At 36.9% G+C, this 15,284-nt stretch overlaps 2 protein-coding genes across 2 annotated transcripts in view; one reads left to right on the top strand and one right to left on the bottom strand.

Moving 5' to 3' along the window:
- The window catches only part of dscamb (Down syndrome cell adhesion molecule b), a 182,337-nt gene extending 173,434 nt beyond the window's left edge, over window positions 1–8,903 (top strand). Inside the window, exons 32-33 of the mRNA XM_073817585.1 lie at window positions 835–1,137; window positions 7,643–8,903. Of these exons, the coding sequence (XP_073673686.1) occupies window positions 835–1,137; window positions 7,643–8,016 (677 nt within the window). The 3' untranslated portion in view covers window positions 8,017–8,903. The remainder of the gene's footprint in view (window positions 1–834; window positions 1,138–7,642) is intronic.
- Window positions 8,904–13,987: 5,084 nt separating this feature from the next.
- pcp4b (Purkinje cell protein 4b) overlaps window positions 13,988–15,284 on the bottom strand; it is a 42,686-nt gene continuing 41,389 nt past the window's right edge. The window contains exon 3 of the mRNA XM_073818392.1: window positions 13,988–14,899. Coding sequence (XP_073674493.1) covers window positions 14,769–14,899 — 131 coding nt within the window. The 3' untranslated portion in view covers window positions 13,988–14,768. The remainder of the gene's footprint in view (window positions 14,900–15,284) is intronic.

Consider the following 15,284-nt stretch of genomic DNA (forward strand, 5'->3'; position numbering starts at 1 on the left):
TTTAACATATATTATATATAATTATATGTATAATTGTATTTATTTGTATTCTGCCTTTTGTATTTATGTTACGTGTATGCACCTAGGGTCTGAGAGTAACGCAATTTCAATTCTCTGTATGTCCGATACATATGGCAGAATTGACAATAAAGTTGACTTTGACTTTGACTTTGACAAATGTTATCAAGATTCTTGCCCTGAAAATCTTGGTTCAGTTAAGTCAGCCACAAATGCCTTTTGTTCCTCAGACTGTTTTTTTGCACGCTTCTTCTTGATTTGTTATAACGTTTGGCAGTCTATAGTGCTGATAAATGTTTTTCCCAGTTCAACCAAATAGTACAGCCCAAAACAGGATAATAATTTGCCATTTTCAGCAGCAATAATCAGCAAAATATGCAAGTTTCGTTCAGTGCCGCCAATATGGCCGATTGATGACGTGTTGTGAAAACACCCTATCCACCTTTTTCTTCATCACAGAAGTAAGCCGCTTTAGGGAAATAACAAGAAGAATAGTACAACATACTGTAAACGGTAAAACTGTTTGCACTACAAGCCAGTGTGTTCATAATTAAGATTATACATTTAAAATAACATGGTAAGACACACCAATCTGCAATATCAAGCAGCAAAACCGTTTTTTTTGTACAGCTTGGTGCAGACAAACCAGAAGCCTATAAAATTTACAAATGACCATGCCTACTCTTAGGGGGGAAAAATGTCTATACTTACTAAGTGTAGTGTAGTATCTTAAAAGTGTGGTTTTGTTCCAAAATCTGTGACTTTCTGGACCAAAAGCTTTGTGAAATATAATGCTATGTGCATTCTCTCTCACAGACCGTGCTCGCAGCAGTATGGTGTCTACAGAAAGCGCCTCCTCCACGTACGAGGAGTTAGCCCGTGCCTACGAACATGCTAAGATGGAGGAACAACTGCGACACGCTAAGTTCACGATCACAGAATGCTTCATCTCAGACACATCCTCCGAACAGATGACGGCCGGCACCAATGATTACACAGACAGCCTGACATCCAGCACGCCGTCAGAGTCAGGCATCTGCAGATTCACCGCCTCCCCACCCAAACCACAAGATGCCAGCCGGGTCATGAATATGGCCGTGCCCAAAGCACACAGACCCGGTAAGACCCTGCTACAAACATGGGAAAGCGCCAAATCTCTAGTTGTGCTTTTGGGAAAACCAGTTTGCTGTATTCCCGCTTGATTTCAAACTGACACTGCTGTATCAACATTAAGCTCAGTAAGAGCTCTCCAGTGTGGAAGCAGTGTTTGTATTCAGTACACATGTAAACCAATCCTGTTTATTAGTAAATTAGTCAAGAAGGTCCTTTCACGTAATTTATTTATAAATTAAATTAATTACAATGGGAATACAATTTATTTGATGAAAAATACAGTAAAACTGTAATATTGTGAAATAATGTGATCTTTCAGACATTACTTGTCATTACCATTCTTCAAACTGTTTAAAATAATTAAATACCAATTAAGACATTTTAGAAATAATAAATAAATATATATGCATTTGAAGGATCCAAGGATGCATTTGAATAACTGAACAAAAGTGACATTTGTAATGAAGACATTATAATGTTACAAAAGATTTATATGTCAAAATAAAAAAGACTTACTATTAGTGTTGGGTCGAGTCCACCTAAGTCGAGTCCGAGTCGAGCCCGAGTCTTTATCCATTCGAGTCCGAGTCGAGTCCGAGTCCAAAATGGGTCGAGTCGGACTCAAGACCGAGTCCAAATGGATCGAGTCCGAGTCGAGTCAGAGTCCAACTAAACACTACTGTTTTTCAGTATCTTAACCTTGTTTTAACCTTTACAACTACAATAAGGCAATGACAATTTAAATGTAAAAAAGCAAACCGCTATTGCATATTGCCATTTGGATTTTTTATTTCACACCATCTCATCTCATCTCCTAATTAGTGTCCTGCTCAGCAAACTTTAAAGTCATGTAACAGAAGTTTTAAGTTATGTATTGTGACATATTTTATAGTGAAACAGCTTTTAGAATGTGAAAAATTATAGGGCAAGAGAGGACTTGACTTTATTTGCTGTTATATAGTAAATATATAAATTCAACGGGGTGGGTAGGAAGCTTAGTGAATGAGACCTGAGGAGCAGAAAATTCACCTCTTATCTCTGATTTTGGCTGTTTTGGGTTTTATATGACGAATGGTAAGACCTTGGACAGGGTTGCATTGGCAGGGGACAGTTTTTAAGTAGCAGTCTATGGAGGCCATGGAATAAAAGAGTAAAAAAAAGTAAATTTGAGTTTATATTTCAAAATTCTGACTTTATTTTCACAATTCCGAGATTATATATCACAATTTTGATAAGAAATGACATTCTCCCTTTTCCCCTCAGCTCAAAATCATGAGTTTAAATCCCACACTTCTGACATTTTTCCCCTCAGAAAACTCTGTTGAGTTAATTTGAGTAATAAAGTCCGAAATACAACATATAAACATCATATAAAAAAATTCTGAATTGTGTCATAAAATAGGTAAATGTAATATGACGCAGTCTGCTGCAGCAGGTTTACGCCGCTGTCGCTTTAAGACCGTATGCACAGATCAGATATTGTGACACATCTGTATTTCTCCCAACAGGCTTTCAAGTACTGGCAAGACTTTTAAACACGTGCGAATACTGAATGTCACTTTCGTAATAGTGCATCGAGTCAGTAAAATTTCCGTCAACTGTTCCTGGACTCGGCAATTATTCCCGAGTCCGAAAAGCTTGAGTCCGAGTCAAGTGCGAGTCAAAATGCATCCGAGTCCGCTAAAAATTGAACTCGAGACCGGACTCGAGTCCGAGTACAAGTCCGAGTACCACAACTCTACTTACTATTCATCAAAAATGTAGAAAAAAAATGTAGCCTCTTCAGCATATCATTAATAAGTGAACATAACTAATAATTAAAAATAACTAAGCACCAAATCAGCATATTAGAATGATTTTTCAAGACAATGGAAGACTTGATTCAACTTTGCCATCACAGGAATAAATTACATTCTAAAATATAATCAAATTAAAGTAATATTTTACCATATGGTTTTGCTGTATTTTTTAATCAAATAAATGAGCCTTGGTGAGCATAGAGACATATTTTCTAAACATTAAAAAGCTTAATTTTTCCAAACTTTTGAGCGGTAGTGTATGTGTGCAATGCGTTTTCCACACGTTCCTCAGTTTGCCTGTTCACCAGTCAGCTGTCCCTCTTGCAGTGTCTGCTATCAATTCCTGTGTTGATGGGTACAGGCATGAAGGCTGTTGTCCAAACACACTGCCATGTTCTTTTTGCATCAATAGGCTTAATGTGTCCTGCGTCTGGGCCACCCAAGGCTGATTTTAGCCCCAGACGGTTCTTGAGTTACTGGTTAGAGTTTAGTGTTACTGTCTCATTGTGAACGTATCTAGCCACTGTGCCTCTAGACAGGAAGCCTTTGGTTAGTAAGAGCAACTGGCAGTGTTCTGTAAGGGCAAACGGGCGATCTGCATCCTGTGCTGGGGAGCTATCATCTGTCTTTACAAAACAGCAGTTTACTATCACAATAGAGCTGTTGAATGTTATATCAAGTTCAAGCACTGGCCTTATTGGAAAGAGTTCTGTATAATACTGCACTCTGTCATTTATAGGACGCCCTACAGCAGTCATTTGTCCTGGCTTACAGTCACAATATTCCTGCAGCCAATCACCAAGATACTTAACGGCAGCTCACTATAAGTTCTGGAACAGAGCTCATGAACAATCAGCTGAATCAGTTTATAAAGCAGTCAGAGTGGAAAGATTGATTTTTAAAGGGACACATTCATAATTAGCTTTAGAGAACGGAATCTCAGTCTAAGTTTAATCTAAGTGTCTGGGTTCAATAAAGCCTATTAAACACTAAGGCCCGGTTTCACAGACAGGGCTTAGACTAAACCAGGATTAGCAGATAGTTCAATTAGGATATTTAAGTAATTTTTATAAACATGCTTAGAAAAAAACATTACTGTTGTGCATCTTGAGACAAAACAAAGGCACCGATATATTTTTAGATCAGTCAGTGCAAGTTTCTTTCAGTTCAAACAGCTCAGACTTACATTTTAGTCTAGGACTAGGCTTAAGCCTTGTCTGTAAAACCGGGGGTAAATGATTACATTTAAGTTGGTTTAAAAAAAACTGCTGATAATAGGATTCTTAATTACTGTTTATTTATTTAAACAAATTAAATATCTCACTTTTGCATTAGTTTGTTTAATGTTTTGTTACCAATTGTATTGTTAAGGTTTTCTTCAATTGAGCAGACATTTTCAGTAATAGGTGAAAATTGTATATTGTACTGAAAGTCAGTTTTGAACTTGTACAATATACAGAATATACAATACCAAGATAATTAACAGAATGTCTAACAGGATAAGACTCAGTGAGAGCATAATACGTAGTTTAGTAATGGTTTGATATCCTTCAAGAACTTTAAGATATCATTTGAAAGTGCTTTATTGATTCTCAATTTCCCCTGATTTCAGTTTCCAAAGGAGATCAATAGCACAAGTCCAGTACTATCTTCTCAGCTAGAAATGTTTCATGTTCTGGGAATGTTTTCAGTGGCACGTTTTATTTTAGTTCCCAGAATATTCTCCTAGAAGGTAAGATAACATTCTCTAAAAACATTCTACAAATGTTTATTGATAACATTGTTAGAAAATTATCCTCTAACATTCTAATAAAGATTTGATCAAGAAGCTTCCCATTGGACATTGGATGTGGACTCTAATGTTGCTAAGATGTCAATTATTGGTTGAAAGTGAAAACCCAACCTTTGTTTGATGAAGCTGCAACTTAATTAAATAATGCAAAAAAACATTACCAGCTTCACTTATTATAAACCAGATTGACTTTATGTCATACATTTACAAAAGGTCTTATTGAGATTAACAGAGGTTTAGATTTTGATGTCTGTTTGAAAGTAATAGTTTGTTTGATGTTACCGTTATGGTGATACGTGTTTGATTTAGATGGGCAATTTGACTCTTGACTTTTGGATGTTTTTCTCTAGCTGCCGTTGTAACTATGTTTATAATGTTGGCTATATGCTGGTGGTTCAAATATCATCATGTATATATCTGATTTTGTTAAGTCTATTCTGTGGTGTTAGTTATACATTATTTATTATAGCAATGAAATGGTTCTACATACTGAGATCCAGCAGAATTTTAATCGCTCATTTAAAAATGTGTTTGTCTTACAAACATCAAGAATCTGGGTATGAATCTCAACAATGGTGACATACTTCATGCTGCAATGTATTCTGGGTGCATCATACAAAACTCATCCAGGTCTCCCAGAAAGCATTGCGGTATGAAGCATGTCTCCATTGTTGAGTTTCGTACACAGATTCTTAATGTCTGTGTGTGTCTAAGCATACAGCAGTTTACAGGTGATTTGTAAACAATGTGTAATTAGAAGTACAAATACAGGTTATCTGATTAGAACACCACTGGATCTTATGCTGTTGTACTAATATGAAATTATTAACATAGATTGGATTCTAGATGAGATCAGTTGATCAGATCATTACATGATGATATCATTAAGTAGCCAACATCATCTGATCACATTTTCTTTTTGCCAAACAGAGTTATAGCAGCTAGAGAAAAACATTAGGGCCAAGAGTCAAATTGCCCAACTGAAGCAAACATCACCATAATGGTGACATCAAACCAAACTATTACTTTCAAACAGACATCAACATCAAAACCTCTGTTAATTTCAATAAAAACTTGTGTAAATGTATGACAGAAATAAAGTCAATCTGGTTTATTATAAGTGAAGCTGGTAATGCTGTTTTTGGAGTTTTTTTAACGACGCTGGAGCTTGAAATCAAACAAAGGTTGGGTTTTCACTTTCAACCAAAATTTGACATCTGAGCAATGTTCACATCTAGTGTGGTGGGAGGCTTTATTAGAATGTTAGAGGACAATGTTCTAAAAATGTTTATTGATAACTTTTGATTAATGTTTTTAGAGAATGTTATCCTACTTTTTAACACACCATTCTGGGAACTTAAAATTTGCAGCTGAAAATATTCCCAGAACATAACACATTTCTAGCTGGGTTATCCTCTCCAAGCCTAAATCTATTCTGTCCAATCCTAAAACTACACTGTCCATGTCCTTTACTGTCCTGCCCTTCTGTCAGTAGACCTTAAATGCAGAATTTTATTTTGAACCTAAAACATTGCTTTAAAATCTTCCTCCATCTTTTTTCCTCATTTATCATGTTGTGGAAAAGCTAATTTGATCTCAAACAAGTCCTATTTTGCCCTGTCCTTACCAAAACTATCCTACCTTACTTAAGCCTAAATAAATTCTCAGCCTAACTTCTCTTAGCATATTATGTAGACCTTTCTTTATATAGCGATTGTGTCAAATCAACTTTACAGTAAAAAACAGGAAAATAGTGTGTCGATATTGCAAGAGGACAATAGTAAACACTCAGTTTTTCAGTACATTAAAGGATAACTGTTGCCAAAATGCAACCTGGGCTGTTTTTTTTTGTTTTTTTACTGTAAACGAGACAAACTTATATCTAAAAGCATAATTACGACAAACGAGCCGTTTTTGAGATTGACCGTGATTTAGTTTTCTGGTCAATGGCCGGTGAATGGGAATACTAGGGGCATACATTTGAGCGCATCAAAATCAATATTTTTACAACACTAAGAAGGCTCGACACACCATGACACTTTGCTCGAAGTATCGCCTGGGTCTCTACACATGAACTCGAGCATTGAGAACATTGTTCGTGTACACAGTTTACTAAAAAGAAAGGTTTTGAACAACTCACTTTCACTGTTTGAGTTTCCGCTCGCGGCCGTCTTGCCAGTCAAGATATAGATATATCATGTCAGTGAGGCATGTATTCGCTGAGTTTCCGTTCATTTTTGTGAAGCGCTCCTGTTCAAGAATGAGACAGCAGGAAGCGTTTGTTTTCTTTATTTTATAAAAGCACTGGTGTAACGTTTAGTTGAGTGCGCACAAATAACACTGATAATTTTAAATTGCTTCCACTGAAAAAAAATGCAAGTGATCGCGCAGGCGTCTCCATGTCCTGCAAAGTGGCTTTAGCTTCCACTCTCTGCACAAATTACTGGATATGCGGCTAATAGCACTCAGTTATCTAGGCAAATTGATCAAACAGACTATGATCGGCAACTGCACCCGCAACCCCAGCGTCACCCATGCCTCGTAATATATTCTATCGTATACACCCTAAAACAAATGTATCCTATCCTATTCTGTCCTATCCTACTTACTCTACGCATTAGTAAATCTGTCCTGTCCTGTTCTTTCCTACCCTAACCTAAAACAAGTCTATCCTTTTCTAAACATATTTTATCCTGCCCTTTAGCCTACCCTATTCTGTTCTGTCCTATCATATCTTATCCTAAACCTGACCTGTTTCTATTGTACCCTACCCTACCTTCTCCTGTCCAAAAACTCTCCTGTCATGTTTTAAACCCAGAACATTCCTTTAAAGTCTAGTTTCTTCACTTGTCACATTTGTGGAAAGCAAATCTGATCTTTGCTCAGTGCTCACACTTACATGACCCTGTCTGTCTCGTAGGAGGTGAACTGGTCCATCTTCCCCCTTACCTACGCATGGACTTCCTTTTGAACCGGGGAGCAGCCCCTTCAGGTCGAGAGGCCACAGGACAGACTTGTATGGACCCACAGAAGAGCCGAATGGCGAAGCGACCAGCATTGCTGGCACCCACACCCTCCGAGACCCCCTCGTCAGCCCTCTCTTCCTCCGGCCCCCCCAGCAGAGAGGCAGTACAACAGTGGCAGCCAGGAACTGCCTCTACACTGCCACAGCGCGAGCCGGGCGACCTGGCCCAGGCCGCCAAACTCAGCAGCTCCCAGGAATCGCTGCTAGACTCCAGAGGACACCTGAAACAAAGCAACAACCCCTACGCAAAGTCCTACACACTTGTATAACACAGGACTACAGCTATGGACCACGTTGCACTGTCACGCACACACAAACACGTGAGGACCTGCTGCAAAGACGAGCGCTTTTCTGATTCAGTGATGAGTCCTGTACATACATTCTGAATTCCTAAAGAAGTGGATAGTTTTCTTTGCATCTGTCTTTCTTTCTATCTGTCTCACTCTCTCTGCTGTTTTTTTACACTTTCTTTCTTTCGCTCACCACCTTCTCTTGCCCTCTTTTCTGACTGAGTTGGATTTTTTACGTAATCATTCATTTATTTTAAATACCACCGTTATGAAGATTGCCAAAATTATTTATTTAAATTGACAGAGGAACTACTTTTGAATTTATATCAAGGATAATTCTATAGTCATTATTATTATTATATAAAAATAGAGAAAAATTATCAAAAAATGGTTTAAAAAAGGCGGGGTGTGGTCAGCTCTGCAGAAAGATGTTTCTTTCTCTATCCATGACTCTATTGTTTTGATGAAACTATGAGGTGTGATCGGCATTTTCCGAGCTGTTTATCGCGGCGGTGTATCTGACGATCTCGGAAGACATGGGAGGAAGGGCAACGAGTCCAACGTGGAAGACGCGCATCCACATTTTCCAGTCGTCTCAGAATGTTGTGCTTTCTAAGGACTGCATGGGGACCTGAAAATAAAAAATGAATTCCAAGAGATTTTTGTCACACTAAGGGATTATATAATGTTATAATATATGTTATGACATTATATGTTATAATATATGTTATAATATACATATAAATATATATATATATATAAATATATAAATATAAATATATACATACACATGAAGAGATCACTTTTATTTGTGGATAATACAGGGAAAAAAGATTTGGTAAATAAAGTCCTTAGTCATGTTTGCACACATCTGGTTTGATTAGAAAATTAAAACTGTTGGGTTCTCTTGTCTTTTTTTCCACTTATGGAGTTTTTTGTGACTGCGTAACGGTAGATCCATCTGATGAGCTGCAGAGCATGTGTGACACAAAGAGAGAACCGCGGAAGAACCGTAAATGTCTATCTGCAGTTTTCTCCAGCAGCTCCTTGAATGAATGGTATCTGATTCACCTGTTTGTAGATGGTGTGGCCTGTTTTGTGTAAGACACGCAACAAAGAGAAGATATTTTAACTGAGCAATATGACACTGGATTTACTAATAATTTCGTAATTCTTGGACATCTTGAAGTACTAACAGATATGAATGTATTCAGTAATGCATAATGAAAAATAAACCCGAAGATGATTGACAATAAAGAGACAAACTAATGACGCAGTCTCTAAACTATAATTGACAAACGTGTCTAATGGTGACAGCAGACAGACAGAATGATGAAAGTAGTGTTCTGATATCTAATGCTCCACTTGATGTTTTTCGTCAAGCCTGCCTTTCGAATGTCAGCCTAGACGTCAGTTAGATGCTTGCCTTAAACAGAAAGACAAAAATGGTAAAACATGATGCTTGTCAAGAGGACGATAATCTAGAATGACTGTAATACGAATCATATATTCTCATAAGTGAAACATCCTGGGGCAACAGGAAACGGAATTAGTTTAAGTCAGGAAAATAATGTCATAATGCAAACAAATAAATAACAATTCTAGAGGGTCCAGCCCACAGGAAGTCAAGGGGAAATTTTGTGACCAGCTTACAGACTTAGATCCCCTTCCATGATCCATAACCAGCAGATGGCACTGCAGTCTTTTGAAATGCTTATGACTTGAGCTCTGACTACTGCCTGTAGGAGGAGCTCTTCTGTTTGTGTGGATTTCTCCTCAATCAGTTGGAAACTGACACTATACTAGCACTCACACTATAGCAAAAAAAAGTTTACTCGGATACTGTTTTAATAAAAAATCCAATTTATAAATGACTTTCCGACAAATACACAGTCAAATGCCTCCTCAAGAAATGCTCAGACAAACCAACGTGAAACTTACAGCTACAGTTAAACTTACTTTTTCTCCAGATCTGTTTAGTAAAACTAAAGTCTAACTCATATCTTCATGTTCATCTGGACACCTCCAGCTCAACTCCAAGAACTACATTGAATTCCATTCAAATAAAAGTTTTGATTTGGTTTTAGGTTTTCTTAGTTCTTTTGGTAAAAGGTGTCTGACAATGGTGCTCTAGTGGCAATCCCACTCCAGAAAAGTGAAAATATAGTTAAAAACAAAGTTTTATGCATGGAGGACAAAAAATATCATCACACTAACATAAAGTAAAAAGTCTAAAATATATTAAATATATGTTTATAGATGAATGAATTTGTAGTGTGTATCTGTTAAACATATTCAGAAGTATTCATTTATATTTTTGTACAACCTCCCTTCATTTTGTCAGAAAATGTGGTATCGCAACTGTCAACATCATCAGATTCAAAAACGATGTGTACTAAAAGTGTGGCTGTGTTAATAGTGTAAAAGACTTGAAAAGTCTTTCATTCAAACATTGAGGTTACAGGCTTGCAGTGTTGACAAAATATCTTTTTGTATTTGGGATATTACACAGGTATGTCTATTAAATGCAGTTATTTTGGAGTTGGTAAAGGTTAAAGAAAATTATTTTAAAATCCCATTTAATCATGATATGGCAACTCCACCACACAAATGGTCTTGACAAGAGATTGTGTGGCCTCATTGAGCTCATAGCAAATGAAATATGGAAGCAAGACTTATCATAATACACTCTTACAAATAAAGGTGCTTTAAAAGGTTTTTCACAGCGATGCCATAGAAGAGCCATTCAGTCAAAGGTTCTTTAAAGAACCACCTCTTTCTTACCTTTTTATAATCTGAAGAGTTCCTTTTGTGAAACAGAAAGGTTCTTCAGATGTTAAAGGTTCTTTAAGGAACCATTTAGACAAAAAAGTTCTTCTATGGCATTGTGAAGCACCTTTATTTTTAAGAGTGTAGGGACACAGTTATGAAAACTAATTAAAGACATGTTAAAAATTTAAATAGTAGAAATCATTCTTCAAAATTTTGGGATTACTATGAAAATTTAGTTTTTGAAAGATTTTTTTTTACTTTTATTCACCAAGGATGCAATGATTTGCTGAAAAACTACAGTATAAGACGATAATATAAGATGTATGTTGCAAATGACTATTTCTATTTCAAATAAATGTTGTACTTCAAACGTTCTGTTTATCAAAGAATCCTCCATGTGCACTAATGCCACTGGCAGACCTCATGTATTCTAGAGTCTTACCTTCACACAACAAAGTTGTAGCTGAGCACCAGAAGCGTCTGTTTCTCAAATTAATGGTTCTGATGTACTTGTTATCTTGCTGTTGTGCACCTGGGCCATCCACTTCTCTTTCTGTGCTGGTTAGATCCAGTTTGCTTTTTTGCTTTCAAGACAATAGTGCTCTGAGACGTGTCAATAGACTAGTCTTTCTCAAAAAGAACAATACACAGAGGTATTTATGGGTTTCTTTTGGGGCATATTTAATACCAAAGTTATTTGTTGAAAAAAGTGTACTTCAGTAATTAATATAATTTTTTTTTTTTTTTTTTTGATTGAAAGCCTTGAGCTACAGAAGAGCTTTAGGACACACTATTCAGGAACCAACATACTAGCATATGGCCAGTGTTCATTTGTGCTCTTCCCATCTTGTCAGCTCCACTGATGGCATTATTTCCCCGTACTGGGCCTTTAAATATTTCTGAAGGTGTTTCTTCATGCATCTCTCCTCAGTACAGAGGTAGGTGTGTGTGTGTGTGTGTGTGTGTGTGTGTGTGTGTGTGTGTGTGTGTGTGTGTGTGTGTGTGTGTGTGTGTGTGTGTGTGTGTGTGTGTGTGTGTGTGTGTGTGTGTGTGTGTGTGTGTGTGTGTGTGTGTGTGTACATATGAGGGGATCTGGGCTCAAATACACTAGAGGATTCAGTATAAATAATATATTACTCAGTGCAATGTGTGACCTTCAACAGATCTGAAGGGTAGGTGCTCTATTCTTTCTAAAACTGCTTTCAACATAGAATTTGCTGAGGGAAGATGGTTTATTGCTTGCACTGTCCGCCATTTTGACTCTGATATCAGTATAATATATGCAAATTAAAGACTGAGATGTTTTAAACAGGTCTTATGGGCCTTTTTTTTGTAAAATAATAGAAGTGGAGCTAAGAATGTGTGTCATACTGATATATTGTTAAAACCTGAATGAATTTATCTTTTAAAAAAGCAGTTCAGATGTTGATGTAGAGCACACTTTCTGCTTCAAAATATCATGCTGAATTCACAGTTTCTTTGTCACTCCTACACCATTTTGTCCCCAGTGTATAATGGTCTATATTTGTAAAATTCTCATCATCAAATCATCATTATAAACTTGCTCATGTGCAAGCAGTCAACATCCAGATTAAAAACCAGGCTAATTGCCCCACCTGACATCAATAGTAGTGCTGTTGATTACTTCAGAATAAAACCAGCTGTTTCTTGAAAATTCCACTGGTAGTAGTGCAAAGAATTCACCATGGTTGAGAAAGTGCTTTCAAAAGAAAGGTACAAGTTAGGAGAAGGCCAGTACCCTCTGAGTACTGTTTAGAGCATCATTAAGAAGTGGAAAGTATATGGCACCACCAGCACATTACCTAGATCAGGGCATCCATCCAAAGTGGTTAACAGAGCCAGGAGGGCATTGATAAGAGAAGCTACCAGGAGGCCAAAGGCAGCTTTGAAGGACTTTATGGCTGGGTCTGGTCAGTCTGTGCATGTGACAACATCTCCCAAGCTTTTCACAAAGCTATATGCTATATATACCATATGGCAGGGTGGCATGAAAGAAGCCTTTCTCATTTGCACTATGCAAAAACACATTTGGAAGAGCTCTGACTTAAATCCAATTGAAAATCTGTGGATGGATTTAAAGAAATGAGTCCATTGCCACTCACCACAGAATTTGACTAAACTTGAACAATTATGCAAGGTAGAATGGGCAAATATTCCCCATTTAAGGTGTGTAAAGCTAGTACAGACATATCCAAAAAGACTAATGGCTGTAATTACAGCAAAAGGTGGATCTACAAAGTATTAAATCAAGAGACTGATGACGTTTCCAACCCTGTAATTTTAGGTGATATTCATTTGTAGGACTGTTATTTTTTTCTTTCATTGGTTTGATGTTGTAAGACCAGAATTGTAAATAAAGCTGGAAAAGTTATTTGGAATGGAGTTTAATTTAAGGCTGTATGACCAGCCTTGGTATGACAAATCAAGTAACTCTTTTAAAGGGGTATGATGATTTTCTATAGGCACTGTATATTGTAAAGTGAGTTTAAAAGCTGAGTTTGACAAGGCCAATATATAATTGTAAATAATGAAATGCTATTAAAAGTAATGATATTGCTAATAAACCCATAAAAACCATTAAATCTATCAAATAATGGCACAAATGGCACCGTTACCTGAGAATGACCCACACAGATACACTCTTAAATATAAAGTTGCTTTAAAAGGTTCTTCACAAGTGATGCCATAGAAGAACCATTTTTAGTTCCACAAAGAACCATTCAGTCAATGTTTTTTTTAAAAACCCAAAAGAACCTTTTGTGAAACAGAAAGGTTCTTCAGATGTTAAACATTCTTCATGGAACCAAAGTAAAAGGCAAGATTTTTACTCCCTTTTAAACTCACGTTTTGAAAAATTCATGTTAATCATTTTTTCTGTGTGTGTGTGTGTGTGTGTGTGTGTGTGTGTGTGTGTGTGTGTGTGTGTGTGTGTGTGTGTGTGTGTGCGCGCTTTGGAATTGAACATAAGGGTGAAATTTCATTGGGTGAACGACCCCCTAAGAGCACTGTAATTTTTATAAGGTAATGCTGAAATGTTCTTTGTCATTTTTATGTGTCTTTTATTTTAAACAGCACAGATGTTGATTGTTTATTATTCCATTCATTTAAATCCTGCTTTAAGGTTTTTTAGGAGTTTTAATTAAAAGACAATGCAGTATTTAGTTCCAGAGACTCAAGGATGTTTATTAATAGTTTCTTGTTTCAATCAGACTGAGTTGAGGTGTGAGTTGAGGTGAGATAGAAATCATTTGGCTAATGTTTGTGCCATGATCCTTTGCAAAGGAAGAAAATGAACAGAAATGTTATGACATGCCACAGCAAACTAGACAATCAAACTCTCACTCTCAAGTCATTTCATCCAGCATTGCATTCAACACCATGAATCAATAAAGAAAAGCGAGCACACAGTGAGGATTTGGGAAGATAAGCTGGGAATTATTCAACAATATGGGTTTCAAAAGACAAGCTATTTTTAGAACTCCACTGGGGTGAGAATGTATGCTAAAGCATTTTATCATCTGAGGACTAATGGCGTGAAACAAAAATAAAGTTCTGCTCTATATTTACATACACGTAATGCTCACGGTTTCTGACTAAAGTCAATTTCATAAGCAGCTCACAATGAAAACATATTGTGCTTTCACAAATAAAGGACAGGCTGGCAATCCAGCTCTTTGAGGTAAAAAAGAAAAGCATGCACCAATAGTATAACAGATATTCTTGGCTAGAATGGAGAATAAAGCTAGTACCAAAATGAATAGAAACTACGGAATTCACAGTTACAGCAGTAAAATAACAGGTCAGATCAGTGATTGACAGATTACGACCTTGATTTCCCCTGCCCCTCCCTTGAGTCCATACAGAATGGATTCTATTACATGCAACATCAAACCATGCTGTCCTGATGGGGCCGTGCGGACGGAGAAGTCCGCTGGCGACTATGACTTATCATCGGTCTTCTTCTTCTGGAACTTCCTGAACTGAGATTGAATGGCGACGGCTGCCTTCTCGGTTTCAGGAGCGTCCATGTCAATGTCAAAGTCCTCTGGGATGTCTTTCTTAGATGCATCTGGGCATAGAAAATAAGGTTATTGCATGAGATCACCACTTTAAAGGACTTTAACATTTGACGTGAGTTTCTAACTATTTAAACACTATAATGCAGATGACAACGTTAGTTATTCTTAGACTTCAACTTTTTATGTAAATGCTATTAAACTGTTATGCATCTAGACAGACAAATGCCACACATCAAATTGCAAAAAGGACATTAATACAACATACATTAGCAGTAATGCATTAATATTAAGAACTCTTAAGACACTTGGCGGCCATCATGATTATGATCCAAGGCAGCTACTTTCTAAGCATGCAAGTTTAGCTACTATTTATTTGAATGGAGAAAGACCGAAATACCTCTGTTGGCTAAGCTTAAGTTGTCATAACATATTTTG

The sequence above is a fragment of the Garra rufa genome, chromosome 14, assembly GCF_049309525.1.
Source record: "Garra rufa chromosome 14, GarRuf1.0, whole genome shotgun sequence".
In the NCBI taxonomy this organism is placed as follows: Eukaryota; Metazoa; Chordata; class Actinopteri; order Cypriniformes; family Cyprinidae; genus Garra; species Garra rufa.